This window comes from Procambarus clarkii, chromosome 65, assembly GCF_040958095.1.
Source record: "Procambarus clarkii isolate CNS0578487 chromosome 65, FALCON_Pclarkii_2.0, whole genome shotgun sequence".
Classification (NCBI taxonomy): Eukaryota; Metazoa; Arthropoda; class Malacostraca; order Decapoda; family Cambaridae; genus Procambarus; species Procambarus clarkii.
This window is the reverse complement of record NC_091214.1, coordinates 30,303,928-30,325,512: the sequence shown is the minus strand read 5'-3', so window position 1 is coordinate 30,325,512 and position 21,585 is coordinate 30,303,928. Positions and strand designations below refer to the sequence as shown.

The following is a 21,585-nucleotide window of genomic DNA, read 5'->3' as shown; positions in this document are numbered from 1 at the left end:
TCATCTTCTCCTCTCATTCTTGTTGGTTCTTTGGTGTGCTGGCTTAGAAAGTTTCTTGTTGCCACGTCCAGCAGCTTAGCTCTCCATGTTTCTGGTCCTCCATGCGGGTCTCTGTTCTTCCAATCTATCTTCCCATGGTTGAAGTCTCCCATAATTAGTAGTCCAGATCCATTCCTGCTAGCAACAGAAGCTGCTCTTTCTATTATGTTAATGGTGGCCATGTTGTTTCTATCATATTCCTGTCTAGGTCTTCTGTCATTTGGTGGTGGATTATATATGACTGCGACTATAATTTTTTTCCCTCCATTTGTTACAGTACCTGCTATGTAGTCACTGAAACCTTCGCAGCCCTGAATATCCATCTCCTCAAAATCCCAGCCTTGTCTTACCAGCAGAGCTACACCACCCCCACCTCTTCCTTCCCTCTCTTTCCTCATAACATAATAGTCCTGTGGGAACACTGCATTTGTTATCGTTTTCGTGATCTTTGTTTCTGTGAGGGCTATTATGTCTGGGTTTTCCTCTAGTACCAGTTCTCCAAGCTCATTTGCTTTATTTGTAATTCCATCTATGTTTGTGTACATCGCTTTGAGGCTCACTTTCTTCTGTCCCTTCTCAAATCGCCTCCTTGGTGAGTGTTCTGCTGGTGGGGGAGGCTGTTCCATGGGTGTGAGGACCTGTGAGGTGGATAACAGGGTCTCAGAGGATACTGGGATGAGGGGCGGGGGATCCAGTAAAGGGGGAGGGACAGGGAGGGTATGGGGTGAAAGGGGAGGGAGGTGTGTGTGTGTGTGTGTGTGTGTGTGTGTGTGTGTGTGTGTGTGTGTGTGTGTGTGTGTGTGTGTGTGTGTGTGTGTGTGTGAGTATGAATGAATGAATTATCCCAAGTATTCACTCAGGAACATTTTGTCCCGTGTGTTCTGGTGTACCAGTCATCTCTGCCTGTTAAACTGACTCTTCCAGTGACAGATGACTGTTTCCTAAATAGCCTAGGAAATAAATTAATATTTAACTGAAGATAAAATTATCGAGTGTTTGTATTAAATGTTGTGAGGAAAACTGACTACTTGGATTTATTTATTTATTTTAATTACAATTAGTCAATGAATTGATATTAATGAATTCTAATTCATAATTTATATATAATGTATATTAATTTATTTCTTATGTTAATTTATTTATTTCGATAGCAGACAGTATGAATTTAAAGTGGACTGTATGATACTAAATTCCCAAAAATCGTTTCCTACACAAGCTGGTTTTTTTTTAATTATTAGTTATATACATAGTCTATCAATCGAAATTATCGTTTGGTAGACATTTACTACAATGTTAATACTACATGGATTAGTAAATAAAATGGAACAAATACCAGATAACTGTATAGTTGGTTATGGCATGGACAACCAGATATGAACACGGATGATCTCAAACTAATACTCCTTGTAGGTGATGTTAGTATAATCACATGTCACATGCTGTATTAAGGAGTGGATGCTAAAATTCTTCTTCCCCTTCAATTTCTCCTGTTAAATGGAATGCACAGTAATGATCATAACAAATATATGACAACTATATCAGGGGAAATTTATATTGTACTTGATTAATTGATAATTACCACTGTGGGTGGATCGCCCTGTTTTCTAACCGGCGAACCTAATCTATATTACTGGCCAGAAATAGTTAGATTTAACGGGTTATCAGGTACTTCCCTTATTGTTGACAAAGATGGTGCTGATGACGTGTGTTGGGAAGAAAGCTTACTCTCTATTAATTGATTGATATTTAATTAATAGATTATTTAAATTAATCGAAGGACCACCCTATTTTGACTGAAAAGGGAAACAGATAAAGTTAAATGATAAGGACCGAAATACCAGTGCCTATGGATAGTAAACTATTAAAGATTATTCCTTAAACTTCTATGGGCTGTATAATATATTAATGTTCGAGAATAAACTTTCCGTCCTTCACAAAATTGGGGGTTAATACCAGGAGTAATCTACTCCCAGTACGCTTCATCGAGGCTGGTTCTTCATCGAATAAAAATTAGAAATTCTACTAAATACTATTAAGAAACATTAGATAAATTGATTAATGGTAAAAAGATTATATGTTGATTAACCAAGCAATTATTCTCATATGACTTTTATGAGGCTAGCATATTACGTTAGATATCTCAAATCAAATAAACTAAATCTCTTCGACTGATCTTGCTTTTTCTCAATTAAAGAAATAATAGAAAAGGTTTCAGCTGCTTAGCTGTAATAGTGAACGGAGAGGTAGAGGTGCAATGGCGTCGTCTGCTACTCGCTGCAACACGTGAGTTCCAGCATGGCGTGGGAACATGAGGACCACGACCGCTTACATCACAAGTTGAAATTTCAACTGAATATACTAATTGGTTACTCCTACTATCTAATATCCTCACTATGCCATAAAAGGAATAAATTTAAATCCTTATGGACGTACTTATTGTTTGGGGAGGTCGTGTAGCATAACGATGGACAGTGCACAGTACAAGAATATAAAAAGTACTCAATATAAACAATACTACAATCACACACAGAGATCACACTAACGTGATGCATCAATGAACAAATCCACAAGGGCCGTGACGAGGATTCGAACCTGCGTCCGGGAGCATCCCAGACACTGCCTTAATTGACTGAGCTACGACAGGGTTAAAAGGGTTGAAACTGCAGTTCTACTGAACTTACTGGATCCCGTAGCCTCTCCGAGGCACAAACCAGGCTTTAACCCTGTCGTAGCTCAGTCGATTAAGGCAGTGTCTGAGATGCTCCCGGACACAGGTTCGAATCCTCGTCACGGCCCTTGTGGATTTGTTCAATACTACAATAGTAAATAGTATTTACTATTGTATGTAGTAAAAACAATAGTATTTAGTAGAATTACTAATTTTTATTCAAGGAAGAACCAGCCTCGATGAAGCGTACTGGGAGTAGATTACTTTTGGTATTAACCCCCAATTTTGTGAAGGACGGAAAGTTTATTCTGAAATTTCAACTGAATATACTAAGTGGTTACTCCTACTATCTAATATCCTCACTATGCCATAAAAGGAATAAATTTAATTCTTTATGGACGCACTTATTGTTTGGGGAGGTCGTGTAGCATAACGATGGACAGTGCACAGTACAAGAATATAAAGAGTACTCAATATAAAGAGTACTCAATATAAACAATACTAAGGCACTTAACCTGCTGGTTGTCCACCGAAGCAATCCTAGATTGCTACTGGAGCAATTGCGTGCTCCTAGGCCGATTAAATGCAAGGGCCTAACGTAGTATTGATGGAAATCGACTCTCTCGGGACACACGATGTGATTGTTGGCGTCTCTAGCCAAGCAGCATGGCGAAGAATGGCGGCCTCTCTGCCCTCCCTCAGCTCGTCTCCCGCATTCACAACAAAAGTTACTAATCACGGATAATTCTTTTCTGCGTAATTACTGATGTAATGCGTTAATGAGAACCAGGTTGCAATTATAAGGAATTAAATAATATCATATTCTCGTTAAACGGTGTTAATCGAGAAATGGAGATAAATTTTATTTCCTCCATAGCATTCGCACGTAACAGATAAAACTGCTACTTTATAATAATTTCAGTTAATAAATCTCGGTTTTGGATTATTGGGAGCTATATTATCCGTAGTTAATTATTTTATGGAATACTGATAATTTTAGAGAACCACATTCAATTCTCTAACATACTGGTAATAAATATGTTTAGATGGACATTATCTGACGCAATCCTGCCTCTCGATGTCGTGAGAATATTAGCAATATGCTCAGATAAAGAAATATTAATTTATGTTAACACTACCGTTAGTGAAATTAATAACTACTGTAATTAGTATATAATAATGATGTATTATAATACAATGGTAGTGTGTTAGTGTTGGAAATTTCCAACAACGTGCGCTGTTTACATCCCATAACACTGTGTTTAGAGGGAGATAATTGCAGAGTTCCCAGCGTGCTCCGTAGCGAGACTTTTGTTTACCTTAAACTTACTGCGTCTGCCTACTTCTTGGCTCAGAGAGACGCCTCTCCCGCTGGGTCCTGTACGGTCCTTATATTGCCAATGGGAGGTAGATTTTAGTTTGGTAGTAATTATATTAGACCCAGTCACTGAGAATACTTTTTTATTGATTCTAATACTAGACTGATGTTTTAAGTGGTTCACATTATTATTAGTTGGTGAATTTAATGGTGACATATGGCAATGATATCGTCGTTTTCTTCCAAGGAAAATTACACTTCAATCTCGTTTTCTTTGGATGAATAACTTAGTACAAAAACCAGAGTAATATTAACTGCATATTGTACCAAATGTTAGAAAATGCTGTCAGTTTTCCCGACATACGTTAAATTATTTGACATTCTAATTTCCGGCGATAGACGGTAAATTTACGCATATCTCAAAATATAGAACAATTAGTATAAAGAACAAGAACATTAAAATATGGTTCCAGAATTCTTGAAGATGCTGATGCGTGGAGACGTGTCGACCAGTAACAAACCTCGGGTCTACGTCCTTCCAATATTTGAGGTGCAGGCGGACGTGCCGCCGCCTGAGACTAAAACTAATCTTCTTCGGCTGTTAAGGTTCAGGAGAGCGATCCCCTTCCACGCTTACGTGTGTAAAAGCTGCCACAATCTACCTAAAGCAAAGGTACGTTCTTGCCACGTAGCTGAATATAATTGTAATACATTATATATATATATATATATATATATATATATATATATATATATATATATATATATATATATATATATATATATATATATATATATATATATATATATATATATATTTTGGACCATCGGAGTCTTGAACTGCAGACCACACAAGCAGCTCTACCCACTAAGCCACCAGCACACACAAATAGGATGGATTCCAGAGACACCTAACTGCTGGCCAACAATATTAGGCCTTCACTGGGGTGCCACTTGGGCAGGTGAATGAATTACACCATAATGACACCTCAGGAAGGCCTAAAGTTCCAGTTGGAGAGCAGGTAAATATCTCTGGAATTCTTCATTATTGTGGGTGCTGGTGGCTCAGTAGGTAGCGGTGCAGGCTGCTCCTTGTTAGGTCATCAGTTGAAGGCTCCGATGGTCCAAGTGAATGAAATGTTGTTATTCACGATATGAGGGTTAGTAATATTTATGTTGTGAGGGGGGGGGGCGGTATTGCCCGGGTCTGTATCTGTCTCCCATCTGTCCCTCTATCTATCCATCCGTCTCTCTATTTATCCTTCCATCCATCTTTCCATCTACCCGTCCCATCTAAGATAGATGAATAAATCTATGCATCTATTTATTCATCTGTTGTTCATCTATTCTTCCATCTGCCAATCTGTCCATCCATCTATCCATCCGCCCAGCCTTTTACCTATCCATTTATCTATCCATCTAGCTATCTATCTATCCATCCGTCTGTCCACCCATCCTTCCATTTATCCATCCATCTACTCGTGTATCTATCCATCTTCTTCCCCCCTTAACCCTCGTGTACCAACCATCGTCCCCTCGTTCGCGCCTGTCCTCCTCCCCTCCCCCCCACATGTTCTCCACGTTCCACTCCCCCCCCCACTCCCCCTCACCCCCCTGCTTCTCTTTCAGAAAATACATTTGGAAACACTAAAAACCACTGTTTGGGTCTAAAAAATGATATTGTTATGTCTCATAAAATCTTTAAGTTAATCATTCCCCATATTTTACACTTGACCATATTGTTGAAGTGTTTAGAAATACTAATATTTCTTAACGTATTTAACTTAGGCCTCCCTCGACTAGCCTATGTCCGTCCCATACCCCTGCAAATCTGGAAGAGGCTAGCCCCATGCATCTGGCCTCCAACTTTGGACAGACAAACAGACAAACAAACAGGAAATTTGAAAGACATTACTGTAATATAGATTGATAGTATTTTTTTTTAGACATGTGTTAATGAAAATTAAATGGAAATGAATGATTCTAACACCAATCTCTCTCTCTTATGTTTGTGTTTGTAAATAGATACAAGTTAGCTGAAGGTACAGAATTTATACCAAAGTAGGATGTGGCTGAGCTAGGTAAACTCGATGTTGTAGTAGGTGAGGTGTGAGGTGTGAGCTGGATATTCTGCCTTGGGCATTGTGATTGTTGCATATGTGTTTAATATATAGTGCTACGCCTATTTCTAATCTATTGTCATTTTATCTGGCGATTGTTTCGTATAACATTGTGAGGATATCTGGTCTGGTAATGGTCATTGGTAATGGTCTGGTAATGTGTAGAAATTGTGTTCTTTTATAGTTCCTTTTATTTGTTCTTTGTCAGGTGCCTTGGAAGAGATGATGTGGCCTCAATATATTAAGAGCGTTAGAGCTGACAGTCCTCACGTGGGCATGACAGTCCTCACGTGGGCATGACAGTCCTCACGTGGGCATGACAGTCCTCACGTGGGCATGACAGTCCTCACATGGACATGACACTCCTCACATGGGCATGACAGTCCTCACATGGGCATGACAGTCCTCACGTGGGCATGACAGTCCTCACGTGGGCATGACAGTCCTCACGTGGGCATGACAGTCCTCACGTGGGCATGACAGTCCTCACGTGGGCATTACAGTCCTCACGTGGGCATGACAGTCCTTACGTGGGCATGACAGTCCTCACGTGGGCATGACAGTCCTCACGTGGGCATGACAGTCCTCACGTGGGCATGACAGTCCTCACGTGGGCATGACAGTCCTCACATGGGCATGACAGTCCTCACATGGGCATGACAGTCCTCACGTGGGCATGACAGTCCTCACATGGGTATGACAGTCCTCACATGGACATGACACTCCTCACATGGGCATGACAGTCCTCACATGAGCATGACAGTCCTCACGTGGGCATGACAGTCCTCACATGGGCATGACAGTCCTCACATGGGCATGACAGTCCTCACGTGGGCATGACAGTCCTCACATGGGTATGACAGTCCTCACATGGACATGACACTCCTCACACGGGCATGACAGTCCTCACATGGGCATGACAGTCCTCACGTGGGCATGACAATCCTTACATGTGCATGACAGTCCTCACATGGGCATGACAGTCCTCACATGGGCATGACACTCCTCACATGGGCATGCCAGTCCTCACATGGGCATGACAGTCCTCACATGGGTATGACTGTCCTCACGTGGGCATGACAGTCCTCACATGGGCATGACAGTCCTCACGTGGGCATGACAGTCCTTACATGTGCATGACAGTCCTCACATGAGCATGACAGTCCTCACATGGGCTTGACACTCCTCACATGGGCATGACAGTCCTCACATGGTCATGACAGTCCTCACATGAGCAAGACAGTCCTCACATAAGCATGACAGTCCACACTTGGGCATGACAGTCCTCACATGGGCATGACAGTCCTCACATAGGCATGACACTCCTCACATGGGCATGACAGTCCTCACATGGACATGACAGTCCTCACGTGAGCATGACAGTCCTCACATGGGCATGACAGTCCTCACGTGAGCATGACAGTCCTCACATGGGCATGACAGTCCTCACGTGGGCATGACAGTCCTCACATGGACATGACAGTCCTCACGTGAGCATGACAGTCCTCACATGGGCATCACAGTCCTCACGTGAGCATGACAGTCCTTATATGGGCATGCCTGTCCTCACATGGGCATGACAGTCCTCACATGGGCATGAGAGTCCTCACGTGAGCATGACAGTCCTTATATGGGCATGCCTGTCCTCACATGGGCATGACAGTCCTCACATGGGCATGACACTCCTCACGTGAGCATGACAGTCCTCACATGGGCATGACAGTCCTCACATGGGCAAGACAGTCCCTACATGTGCATGACAGTCCTCACGTGAGCATGACAGTCCTCACATGGGCATGACAGTCCTCACATGGGCAAGACAGTCCCTACATGTGCATGACAGTCCTCACATGGGCATGACACTCCTTACATGGGCATGACAGTCCTCACATGGGCATGACAGTCCTCACATGGGTATGACAGTCCTCACATGGACATGACACTCCTCATATGGACATGACAGTCCTCACATGGATATGACACTCCTCACGTGAGCATGACAGTCCTCACATGGGCATGACAGTCCTCACGTGGGCATCACAGTCCTCACATGGGCAAGACAGTCCTTACATGTGCATGACAGTCCTCACATGGGCATGACAGTCTTCACATGGGCACGACACTCCTCACATGGGCATGACAGTCCTCACATGGGCATGACAGTCCTCACGTGGGCATGACAGTCCTCACATGGGCATGACAGTCCTCACGTGGGCATGACAGTCCTCACATGGACATGACACTCCTCACATGGGCATGACAGTCCTCACATGGGCATGACAGTCCTCACGTGGGCATGACAGTCCTCACATGGACATGACACTCCTCACATGGGCATGACAGTCCTCACATGGGCATGACAGTCCTCACGTGGGCATGACAGTCCTCACATGGACATGACACTCCTCACATGGGCATGACAGTCCTCACAGGGGCATGACAGTCCTCACGTGGGCATGACAGTCCTCACGTGGGCATGACAGTTCTCACGTGGGCATGACAGTCCTCACATGGACATGACACTCCTCACATGGGCATGACAGTCCTCACATGGGCATGACAGTCCTCACGTGGGCATGACAGTCCTCACGTGGGCATGACAGTCCTCACGTGGGCATGACAGTCCTCACGTGGGCATGACAGTCCTCACGTGGGCATGACAGTCCTCACGTGGGCATGACAGTCCTCACGTGGGCATGACAGTCCTCACGTGGGCATGACAGTCCTAACGTGGGCATGACAGTCCTCACGTGGGCATGACAGTCCTCGCGTGGGCATGACAGTCCTCACATGGGCATGACAGTCCTCACATGGGCATGACAGTCCTCACGTGGGCATGACAGTCCTCACGTGGGCATGACAGTCCTCACGTGGGCATGACAGTCCTCACGTGGGCATGACAGTCCTCACGTGGGCATTACAGTCCTCACGTGGGCATGACAGTCCTCACGTGGGCATGACAGTCCTCACGTGGGCATGACAGTCCTCACGTGGGCATTACAGTCCTCACGTGGGCATGACAGTCCTCACGTGGGCATGACAGTCCTCACATGGGCATGACAGTCCTCACATGGGCATGACAGTCCTCACGTGGGCATGACAGTCCTCACATGGGTATGACAGTCCTCACTTGGACATGACACTCCTCACATGGGCATGACAGTCCTCACATGGGCATGACAGTCCTCACGTGGGTATGACAGTCCTCACATGGGCATGACAGTCCTCACATGGGCATGACAGTCCTCACGTGGGCATGACAGTCCTCACATGGGTATGACAGTCCTCACATGGACATGACACTCCTCACATGGGCATGACAGTCCTCACATGGGCATGACAGTCCTCACGTGGGCATGACAATCCTCACATGGACATGACACTCCTCACATGGGCATGACAGTCCTCACATGGGCATGACAGTCCTCACGTGGGCATGACAATCCTTACATGTGCATGACAGTCCTCACATGGGCATGACTGTCCTCACGTGGGCATGACAGTCCTCACATGGGCATGACAGTCCTCACGTGGGCATGACAGTCCTTACATGTGCATGACAGTCCTCACATGAGCATGACAGTCCTCACATGGGCATGACACTCCTTACATGGGCATGACAGTCCTCACATGGGCATGACAGTCCTCACATGGGCAAGACAGTCCTCACATGAGCATGACAGTCCACACTTGGGCATGACAGTCCTCACATGGGCATGACAGTCCTCACATGGGCATGAGAGTCCTCACATGTGCATGACAGTCCTCACATGGGCATGAGAGTCCTCACATGGACATGACACTCCTCACATGGGCATGACAGTCCTCACATGGGCATGACAGTCCTCACATGGGCATGAGAGTCCTCACATAGGTATGACAGTCCTCACATGGGCATGACAGTCCTCACGTGAGCATGACAGTCCTCACATGGGCATGACAGTCCTCACGTGAGCATGACAGTCCTCACATGGGCATGACAGTCCTCACGTGGGCATGACAGTCCTCTCATGGACATGACAGTCCTCACATGAGCATGACAGTCCTCACATGGGCATGACAGTCCTCACGTGAGCATGACAGTCCTTATATGGGCATGCCAGTCCTCACATGGGCATGACAGTCCTCAAATAGGCATGACACTCCTCACATGGGCATGACAGTCCTCACATGGACATGACAGTCCTCACGTGAGCATGACAGTCCTCTCATGGGCATGACAGTCCTCACGTGAGCATGACAGTCCTCACATGGGCATGACAGTCCTCACGTGGGCATGACAGTCCTCACATGGACATGACAGTCCTCACGTGAGCATGACAGTCCTCACATGGGCATGACAGTCCTCACGTGAGCATGACAGTCCTTATATGGGCATGCCTGTCCTCACATGGGCATGACAGTCCTCACATGGGCATGACACTCCTCACATGGGCATGACAGTCCTCACATGGACATGACAGTCCTCACGTGAGCAAGACAGTCCTCACATGGGCATGACAGTCCTCACGTGAGCATGACAGTCCTCACATGGGCATGACAGTCCTCACATGGGCAAGACAGTCCCTACATGTGCATGACAGTCCTCACATGGGCATGACACTCCTTACATGGGCATGACAGTCCTCACATGGGCATGACAGTCCTCACATGGGTATGACAGTCCTCACATGGACATGACACTCCTCATATGGACATGACAGTCCTCACATGGATATGACACTCCTCACGTGAGCATGACAGTCCTCACATGGGCATGACAGTCCTCACGTGGGCATCACAGTCCTCACATGGGCAAGACAGTCCTTACATGTGCATGACAGTCCTCACATGGGCATGACAGTCTTCACATGGGCACGACACTCCTCACATGGGCATGACAGTCCTCACATGGGCATGACAGTCCTCACATGGGCATGACACTCCTCACATGGGCATGACAGTCCTCAAATGGGCATGACACTCCTCACAAGAGCATGACACTTCTCACATGGGCATGACAGTCCTCACATGGGCCTGATAGTCCTCACATGGGCATGACAGTCCTCACATGAGCATGACAGTCCACACTTGGGCATAACAGTCCTCACATGAGCATGACAGTCCACACTTGGGCTTAACAGTCATCACGTGGGCATGACAGTCCTGACATGGGCATGAGAGTCCTCACATGTGCATGACAGTCCTCACATGGGCATGAGAGTCCTCACATGGACATGACACTCCTCACATAGGCATGACAGTCCTCACATGGGCATGACAGTCCTCACATGGGCATGAGAGTCCTCACATGGGTATGACAGTCCTCACATGGGCATGACAGTCCTCACGAGAGCATGACAGTCCTCACATGGGCATGACAGTCCACACTTGGGCATGACAGTCCTCACATGGGCATGACAGTCCTCACATGGGCATGAGAGTCCTCACATGTGCATGACAGTCCTCACATGGGCATGAGAGTCCTCACATGGACATGACACTCCTCACATGGGCATGACAGTCCTCACATGGGCATGACAGTCCTCACATGGGCATGAGAGTCCTCACATGGGCATGACAGTCCTCACATGGGCATGACACTCCTCACATGGGCATGACAGTCCTCACATGGACATGACAGTCCTCACGTGAGCATGACAGTCCTCACATGGGTATGACAGTCCTCACATGGGCAAGACAGTCCCTACATGTGCATGACAGTCCTCACATGGGCATGACACTCCTTACATGGGCATGACAGTCCTCACATGGGCATGACAGTCCTCACATGGGTATGACAGTCCTCACATGGACATGACACTCCTCATATGGACATGACAGTCCTCACATGGATATGACACTCCTCACGTGAGCATGACAGTCCTCACATGGGCATGAGAGTCCTCACGTGGGCATGACAGTCCTCACATGGGCAAGATAGTCCTTACATGTGCATGACAGTCCTCACATGGGCACGACACTCCTCACATCGGCATGACAGTCCTCACATGGGCATGACAGTCCTCACATGGGCATGACACTCCTCACATGGGCATGACAGTCCTCACATGGGCATGACACTCCTTACATGAGCATGACAGTCCTCACATGGGCATGACAGTCCTCACATGGGCATGACAGTCCTCACATGGGCATCACAGTCCTCACATGGGCATGACAGTCTTCACATGGGCAAGACAGTCCTTACATGTGCATGACAGTCCTCACATGGGCATGACAGTCCTCACATGGGCATGACACTCTTCACATGGGCATGACAGTCCTCACATGGGCATGACAGTCCTCACATGGACATGACACTCCTCACGTGGGCATGACAGTCCTCACATGGGCATGACACTCCTCACATGGGCATGACAGTCTTCACATGGGCATGGCAGTATTCACAAGGGCATGACAGTCCTCACATAGGCATGACAGTCCTCACATGGGCAAGATAGTCCTTATATGGGCATGACAGTCCTCACGTGGGCATGACAGTCCTTACATGTGCATGACAGTCCTCACATGGGCATGACACTCCTCACATGGGCATGACAGTCCTCACGTGGGCATGACAGTCCTCACATGGGCATGATAGTCCTCACGTGGGCATGACAGTCCTTACATGTGCATGACAGTCCTCACATGAGCATGACAGTCCTCACATGGGCATGACACTCCTCACATGGGCATGACAGTCCTCACATGGGCATGACAGTCCTCACATGGGCAAGACAGTCCTTACATGTGCATGACAGTCCTCACATGGGCATGGCAGTCCTCACCTGGGCATGACAGTCCTCACATGGGCATGACACTCCTCACATGGGCATGACAGTCCTCACATGGGGCTGATTGTCCTCACATGGGCATGACAGTCCTCACATGAGCATGACAGTCCACACTTGGGCATAACAGTCCTCACGTGAGCATGACAGTCCTCACATGGGCATGAGAGTCCTCACATGGGCATGACAGTCCTCACATGGGCATGAGAGTCCTCACATGGACATGACACTCTTCACATGGGCATGACAGTCCTCACATGGGCATGACAGTCCTCACATGGGCATGAGAGTCCTCACATAGGTATGACAGTCCTCACATGGGCATGACAGTCCTCACATGGGCATGACAGTCCTCACATGGGCATGACAGTCCTCACGTGAGCATGACAGTCCTCACATGGGCATGACAGTCCTCACGTGGGCATGACAGTCCTCACATGGACATGACAGTCCTCACGTGAGCATGACAGTCCTTACATGGGCATGACAGTCCTCACTTGGGCTTGACGTCCTCACATGGGCATGACAGTCCTCACATGGGCTTGACTTTCTTCACATGGACATGACAGTCCTCATATGGAGGATGACAGTCCTCACATGGCCATGACAGTCCTCACATGGGCATGACAGTCCTCACATGGGTATGGCAGTCCTCACATGGACATGACGCTCCTCATATGGACATGACAGTCCTCACATGGACGTGACGCTCCTCATATGGACATGACAGTCCTCACATGGATATGACACTTCTCACGTGAGCATGACAGTCCTCACATGGGCATGACAGTCCTCACGTGGGCATGACAGTCCTCACATGGGCAAGACAGTCCTTACATGTTCATGACAGTCCTCACATGGGCATGACAGTCCTCACATGGGCACGACACTCCTCACATAGGCATGACAGTCCTCACATGAGCAAGATAGTCCTTACATGGGCATGACAGTCCTCACGTGGGCATGACAGTCCTTACATGTGCATGACAGTCCTCACATGGGCATGACACTCCTCACATGGGCATGCCAGTCCTCACATGGGCATGACAGTCCTCACATGGGCATGACAGTCCTCACGTGGGCATGACAGTCCTCACATGGGCATGACAGTCCTCACGTGGGCATGACAGTCCTTACATGTGCATGACAGTCCTCACATGAGCATGACAGTCCTCACATGGGCATGACACTCCTCACATGGGCATGACAGTCCTCACATGGGCATGACAGTCCTCACATGGGCAAGACAGTCCTTACATGTGCATGACAGTCCTCACATGGGCATGACAGTCCTCACATGGGCATGACAGTCCTCACATGGGCATGACACTCCTCACATGGGCATGACAGTCCTCACATGGGCCTGATTGTCCTCACATGGGCATGACAGTCCTCACATGAGCATGACAGTCCACACTTGGGCATAACAGTCCTCACGTGGGCATGACAGTCCTCACATAGGCATGAGAGTCCTCACATGTGCATGACAGTCCTCACATGGGCATGAGAGTCCTCACATGGACATGACACTCCTCACATGGGCATGACAGTCCTCACATGGGCATGACAGTCCTCACATGGGCATGACAGTCCTCACATAAGTATGACAGTCCTCACATGGGCATGACAGTCCTCACATGGGCATGACAGTCCTCACATGGGCATGACAGTCCTCACGTGAGCATGACAGTCCTCACATGGGCATGACAGTCCTCACGTGAGCATGACAGTCCTCACATGGGCATGACAGTCCTCACGTGGGCATGACAGTCCTCACATGGACATGACAGTCCTCACGTGAGCATGACAGTCCTCACATGGGCATGACAGTCCTCACGTGAGCATGACAGTCCTTATATGGGCATGCCAGTCCTCACATGGGCATGACAGTCCTCACATGGGCATGACACTCCTCACATGGGCATGACAGTCCTCACATGGACATGACAGTCCTCACGTGAGCATGACAGTCCTCACATGGGCATGGCAGTCCTCACGTGAGCATGACAGTCCTCACATGGGCATGACAGTCCTCACATGGGCAAGACAGTCCCTACATGTGCATGGCAGTCGTCACATGGGCATGACACTCCTTACATGGGCATGACAGTCCTCACATGGGCATGACAGTCCTCACATGGGTATGACAGTCCTCACATGGACATGACACTCCTCATATGGACATGACAGTCCTCACATGGATATGACACTCCTCACGTGAGCATGACAGTCCTCACATGGGCATGACAGTCCTCACGTGGGCATGACAGTCCTCACATGGGCAAGACAGTCCTTACATGTGCATGACAGTCCTCACATGGGCATGACAGTCTTCACATGGGCACGACACTCCTCACATGGGCATGACAGTCCTCACATGGGCATGACAGTCCTCACATGAGCATGACACTCCTCACATGGGCATGACAGTCCTCACATGGACATGACACTCCTCACAAGAGCATGACACTTCTCACATGGGCATGACAGTCCTCACATGGGCCTGATAGTCCTCACATGGGCATGACAGTCCTCACATGAGCATGACAGTCCACACTTGGGCATAACAGTCCTCACATGGGCATGACAGTCCTCACATGGACTTGACGTCCTCACATGGGCATGACAGTCCTCACATGGGGATGACAGTCCCCACATGGGCATGGCAGTCCTCACATGGGCATGACAGTCCACACATGGGCATGACAGTCCTCACATGGGAATGTAAAAGCATAGACGATCTTTGTTATTTTTTATTTAATTCTACAGCCGAATTGAAAGCAAAGGTCAACAAACTGATCGAAACTGTGAACGCCAAGAAATCCGGACTCCACCTGCCAAAGATCATTGGGGAATATAAACCTGGATATGCGTATGGAAATGTCAAGACACACAAGCCTGGAAACCCACTTCGGCCAATCATTAGCCAGATACCCACACCCACGTACAGAATGGCGTAGCAACTCAACTGCCTGCTGATTCCTTATGTTCCTTGCGCCTTCAGCCTGAAGTCTCCAAAGGAATTTGTTGACTTACTGCGGGGCACACGGGCCACAGGGATAAGAGCCTCGTTGGACGTAGAATCGCTGTTTACCAACGTACCTGTGGACGAGACAATCGGGATGATAGCCGACAGAGTGTATCGTGATCCAGCCTGTACTCCTCTTGACATACCAGAAAATATTCTGAGGAAACTACTCCAAGCTTGTACTAAAGAGGCACCCTTCTTGAGCCCGGATGGGCACATGTATAAGCAAGTAGATGGGGTCGCCATGGGTTCTCCCCTAGGTGTCCTGTTTGCAAACTTCTACATGGGTACCATCGAGCAAAAAGTCTTAGTCGACATGAACTTGAAACCGGCCATATACTGCAGGTATGTTGACGACATTTTTACACAGGTACCTGATGTCAGACATCTGCAGGAGCTGATGGAGGCATTTGAGCAGAGTTCCGTGCTGCGTTTCACTTACGAGATGGAAAAGGATGGGAAGCTGCCCTTTCTAGATGTAACAGTCATGGAAAAGAGCGGAAGTTTCCACACTGCAGTCTACACTAAGGAAACGAACATAGGAATGTGCCTAAATGCCAACAGCGACTGCCCAGACAGGTACAAGAGGAGTGTTGTTAACGCATATGTCGACCGTGCTCTCAGCCACAGCTCAGAATGGAAGCAAGTCGATGAAGAACTCTGTAGGGTAAGGCGGGTCCTAGTCAACAACGGCTTCTCCAATGGTTTCGTCGAAGACATCATAAGAAGGAAAGTGAAACGCCATGCAACCTCTGAAGAGACAACTAACACAACACCTATACCCCCTATTAGACTATTTTACAGGAACTTCTTTTCCACAGCTCATAAAACGGAGGAAAGGGTCCTGAAAGATATTGTTAATAGACACGTTATCCCTACAGACAAAATCAGAGGATACAACTGACGATTTACTATAAAACCAGAAAAACGGCCAGCCTACTCATGAGAAACTCTCCAGACACAAAGCAGAACGCTTTAAAAGAGACCAACGTCGTCTATGCCTTCAAATGCCCACTTGGGGACTGTAAGCTCCAAAAACCCCAGTATATAGGCAAGACAACAACATCTCTTTCTAGCCGTTTAACGATGCATAAGCAACAGGGCTCCATTAAGGAACATATAATCTCTTCCCACAACCAAACCATCGCCAGAGAAATCCTAGTAAACAACACAGAAATCATCGATAGATACAGCGATAGCAGACGGCTTGACGTTTGCGAGGCACTGCACATTAAGAAGTCAACACCAGCAATCAACAGCCAATTAATGCACAACTATATTCTACCCACCTCAAGACTCCACTCCAATATAGAAGCATCAAGAAATATGGACCAATAGGCTTTCTACAATCACTTCCATTTCAATACCCATTGTTTCGTGTTCTGTCTTGTGTTGATGAAATTAATACCCTATTAAATACCACCTCACCCCATCCACCTCACTCAAATGTAGATATAAACAAATCGGAGATATGTAAGTTCTATTCAGTTGTGTATGTTTAAAGTCTTTGAAAATGTAATAAGTTTTACGAAACGCGCTTAAGTGTCGCATCAGACTAGAAATAAAAATGAATTTTGGAGAATTGATTTTTGAATTACCTCCAACAGTGAAAAGAAATGTACGAAAGATTGAGAAAATTCGTGTTAGAATTATTAATCTTACTTTTTCGGTCATATTTAATAATATATATATATATATATATATATATATATATATATATATATATATATATATATATATATATATATATATATATATATATTATTATAATATATATATATATATATATATATATATATATATATATATATATATATATATATATATATATATATATATATATACGCCCATGTCGCAGCTCTCAACAGACAGCCACGCTTCTCCAAGCCAAGATGAGCCATCAAGCAGGGGTGGACAAGGCGTCAGACCTTGTTAGACGTGTGACTATATTCGGCTGAGTGACGGTCACATACACAATCATTACCACAACCGAACCAGGTGTTTGAGTTCTCGGCGCCCTCCCAGGGAGAACACCAATTATCAGCCCACGTCGTCCGTCAGGCAAAACACCTCCCAGAGCTTCATTACCACAAATAATTTATTAGAAGCTATCGAAACGACATCGGCCAGAACCTTGCAACACATGCCTAAAGCTGCCCGCCCCCATGCAGCAGCCAAATTATCCACCTTCCCGAGAAAGGTCAACGACTCTCCTGGAACGACCCAAGCATGGCACAGCCTCTTACTGTTTGGCAACATATGTCTAGCCACCCCAGCAAGGAGAGACTAAACCTTAGCTACCTCAGTCATCAAAGCCATAAATGATTTTCCCAAGGAGGACAACCAGGTGCGTCTTCCCACTCGCGCGAGAAACACCCACGGCAGGAAGAGCAACAGTGTATCGAGACATAAAAAATCAGAGCTTCAGTCACCAAGAAAATAGAAGGAAACACTATAGGCATAATAAGAGCCATCACCAGTGAGGACTCAGTTGCTGACAGAGATGCCGCAACAGCTCAAGCCCTAAGAGACAAACACCCACCCAGGGCTCCACGTGAAGATGACATTCTACAAGTGGGGGCTACTGAAGCAGAACCTCTCTGGGGTGTCCGAATCTGTGGTCCATAAAGCAGCCTTGTCCTTCCCAATAGGTTCAGCAGATGGGTTCACAGGACAAAAACCCAACTACATCAAACAAATGCTCAACCCTGCATTGGGTGACATTGCACAGGGCCTCCTGGTGGAACTAAACAGATTCACCAACACATGTCTAGCTGGCAACACACCAGAGGCCATAAGACCTATCTTTTTTGGAGCATCTCTCTGTGCTCTAAAGAAAACGGGTGGAGGGATCAGGCCAATAACCGTGGGCAATTCCCTCTGGCGTCTCGTCGCAAACCCTGCTGCAAGAACAGTTAGCAAGGCAGCGGCCAACATGCTAAAGCCAAAACTGCTCGAGTTCGGCATTCCACAAGGTTGTGAGGTGGCTGCACACGCAGCTCGAGCTTTCGTTGCTAACATCACAGACGAGCAGGCCCTTATCAAGCTAGATTTAAAAAATGCCTTCAATTTGGGGCGGAGGGATGCTGTACTCCGTGCGGTTCATAGTCATTTCCCTTCCCTCTACCCTTTTGTACATTCATGCTACAGTATGGATCTTAAGCTACTTTTTAGTGAATATGAAACTGACTCGCGAGAAGGCATCCAACAGGGTGACCCCATTGCTCATCTTCTTTCTGCTTAGTCATCAAACAAGTCACAGAGGTCCTGTCCAGCGAGCTTAACATCTGGTTCTTGGATGATCGTACCCTAGCTGGTTCCCAAGACTCCCTTCTGGAGGACATCAGAAAAATCCAGGAGCAAAGTACAGTTTTTGGCCTCACCCTGAACCCTTCTAAGTGTGAAATAATATGTTTAAACCAGGGCATCAAAGAGAGATTAGAGGGTGTTCTGCCAAATATTCATATAACTAAACCTGAAGACAGCACACTCCTATGAGCTCCCCTGAAGCTGAAAGCCATCGATGAGGTCCTTGATAAGAAAATCGCCGACCTTAAGAGGATGGATGGGAGGATTAAGGATATTGATGCTAATGATGCACTTTACCTCATTCACCAGATGCCTATCCCTCCCCCAAGTTAACCTACGTTCTGAGGTGTTCACCATCCTACAGTAGCCAAAAACTAGGTGAATATGACCTGTTACTGAAATCAATGTTAGAAAAAACTTTCAGCCTGTCTCTTGATGACCTACAAGCTTCTCTTCCAGTAAGACATTGGGACCTCGGAGTTAGAACAGCAACGCTAATTGCTGTACCAGCCTTCCTGTCCTTCTCGTCAGCATCCGATGACCTTGTGAAGGAAATTCTACTTGTCTACTTACATCAGTTGGCAGGTGTACACGATCCCAATTTTATACTCTGTGCCACAGAGTGGGCCTCTCGTGCAGGCCAATCACCTCCACCACCAACCTCAAAAGCCCACAAGCAATCCAGCTGGGATGATCCCATTGTAGACCAAGTTGCTGCAGAGTGCCTGGGTGCTGCAACAACACAACACGACATTGCTCGCCTCATAGCAGTAGCAGCACCACATGCAGGGGATTTCCTGTTAGCAACCCCGGCAACTGGCACACGCCTGACACCACACGCCCTCCGAATTGCTGTGGCCCTCCGCCTTGCTGTCCTAATCCTCATCAAATATAGGTGTATTTGCAGGGAGGTGGTGGCCGACAGGTATGGCCACCATGGCCTACTTTGCCAAGGCACAGCGAGATGGCACTCGAGTCATAGTGAAGTTAAGGACATCATCAAGAGGAGCCACTGGTGAGGCTCCTCTTGATGATGGATTCCCAGCCGAGAGAGAGCCCCATTACCTAACACCTTGTAACTCTGATATCATCTGGTCGCCCAGATGATATCACAGTGAACCCCTGGAAGAATGGCAAGCAATTGGTGTGGGACTACAAGTGCGTATCAACCCTGGCTAACACCTACCTTGACTTGAGTGTTGCACAACCAGGGGGCGCTGCCACTCACAGGAGAATCAGCCAAATCCCATAAGTACAGAGAGCTGGATCACCACTACAATTTTGTCCCCATTGCTTCTGAGACACTCAGCGCCTATGGTAAGAGTGCCACCAGTTTTTTGAAGGAACTGGGATCTAGGCTAATTGAAACAACAAGAGGCGCTAGAGCTGCCAGCATCCTTTTCCAGCGCCCCAGTGTGGCGATACAGAGGGGAAATGCACACTGCCTTCAGGGTTCCAACCCGCCATCTGAGGAGCTGGAGGAACTAGACAACTTATGATAATCATCTTTGTACCCTATGTGTAACTTCTTTCTTGTAACAAAGTTTAAATATAACAAACATATATGTGTATATATAAAAGAATGGGGGTGGTAGAAGAAAATATTATAGTGTTCAGTGAGAATCCCCAAGGTCTTCTCTGAATACTCCTTATTTTCTTCTCCGAGGCTATGGGTCCATCACATTTGCACCAGAGGTGCAAATGTGAGGGACCCTCTCAATTTAACTTTATGGTACCCTCACAATTTAATAATTTATGGTACCCTCACAATTTAAATACACACACACACACACACACACACACACACACACACACACACACACACACACACACACACACACACACACACACACACACACATACACACACATACACACACACACACACACACACACATACACACACATACACACACACACGCACACACACACACACACATATATATATATATATATATATATATATATATATATATATATATATATATATATATATATATATATATATATATATATATATATATATATATATATATATATATATATGTAACGATTGTTCTTATTAACAGATGTGGAGACGCACGAGGGAAACAAAAGCACTTTCGGTACTGCATGTAGCTAAACGAACAGGCCCCAGCCACAAATGGGAGCCCATCTACGTGGGCACCAACGCCGAGCCCTGGTACGACGAGCGGCTCTCCTGGGAGGGCAAGAGCGACAAAATGACCCAGGTAGGTCATCTCTGGGGGAGCCACGCACGCCACTCCACACACAAGCTTACAGAACAAGAAACGGAAGATATGTAAATATCATCTCGTTTCTCATCTAGGT

The 21,585-nt window shown here is 46.7% G+C and overlaps 1 protein-coding gene across 1 annotated transcript in view; it reads left to right on the top strand.

Moving 5' to 3' along the window:
* The window catches only part of LOC123770985 (beta-1,4-glucuronyltransferase 1), a 128,329-nt gene that overhangs the window by 94,956 nt on the left and 11,788 nt on the right, over positions 1–21,585 (top strand). The window contains exons 6-7 of the mRNA XM_069309670.1: positions 4,499–4,698; positions 21,324–21,485. Coding sequence (XP_069165771.1) covers positions 4,499–4,698; positions 21,324–21,485 — 362 coding nt within the window. The remainder of the gene's footprint in view (positions 1–4,498; positions 4,699–21,323; positions 21,486–21,585) is intronic.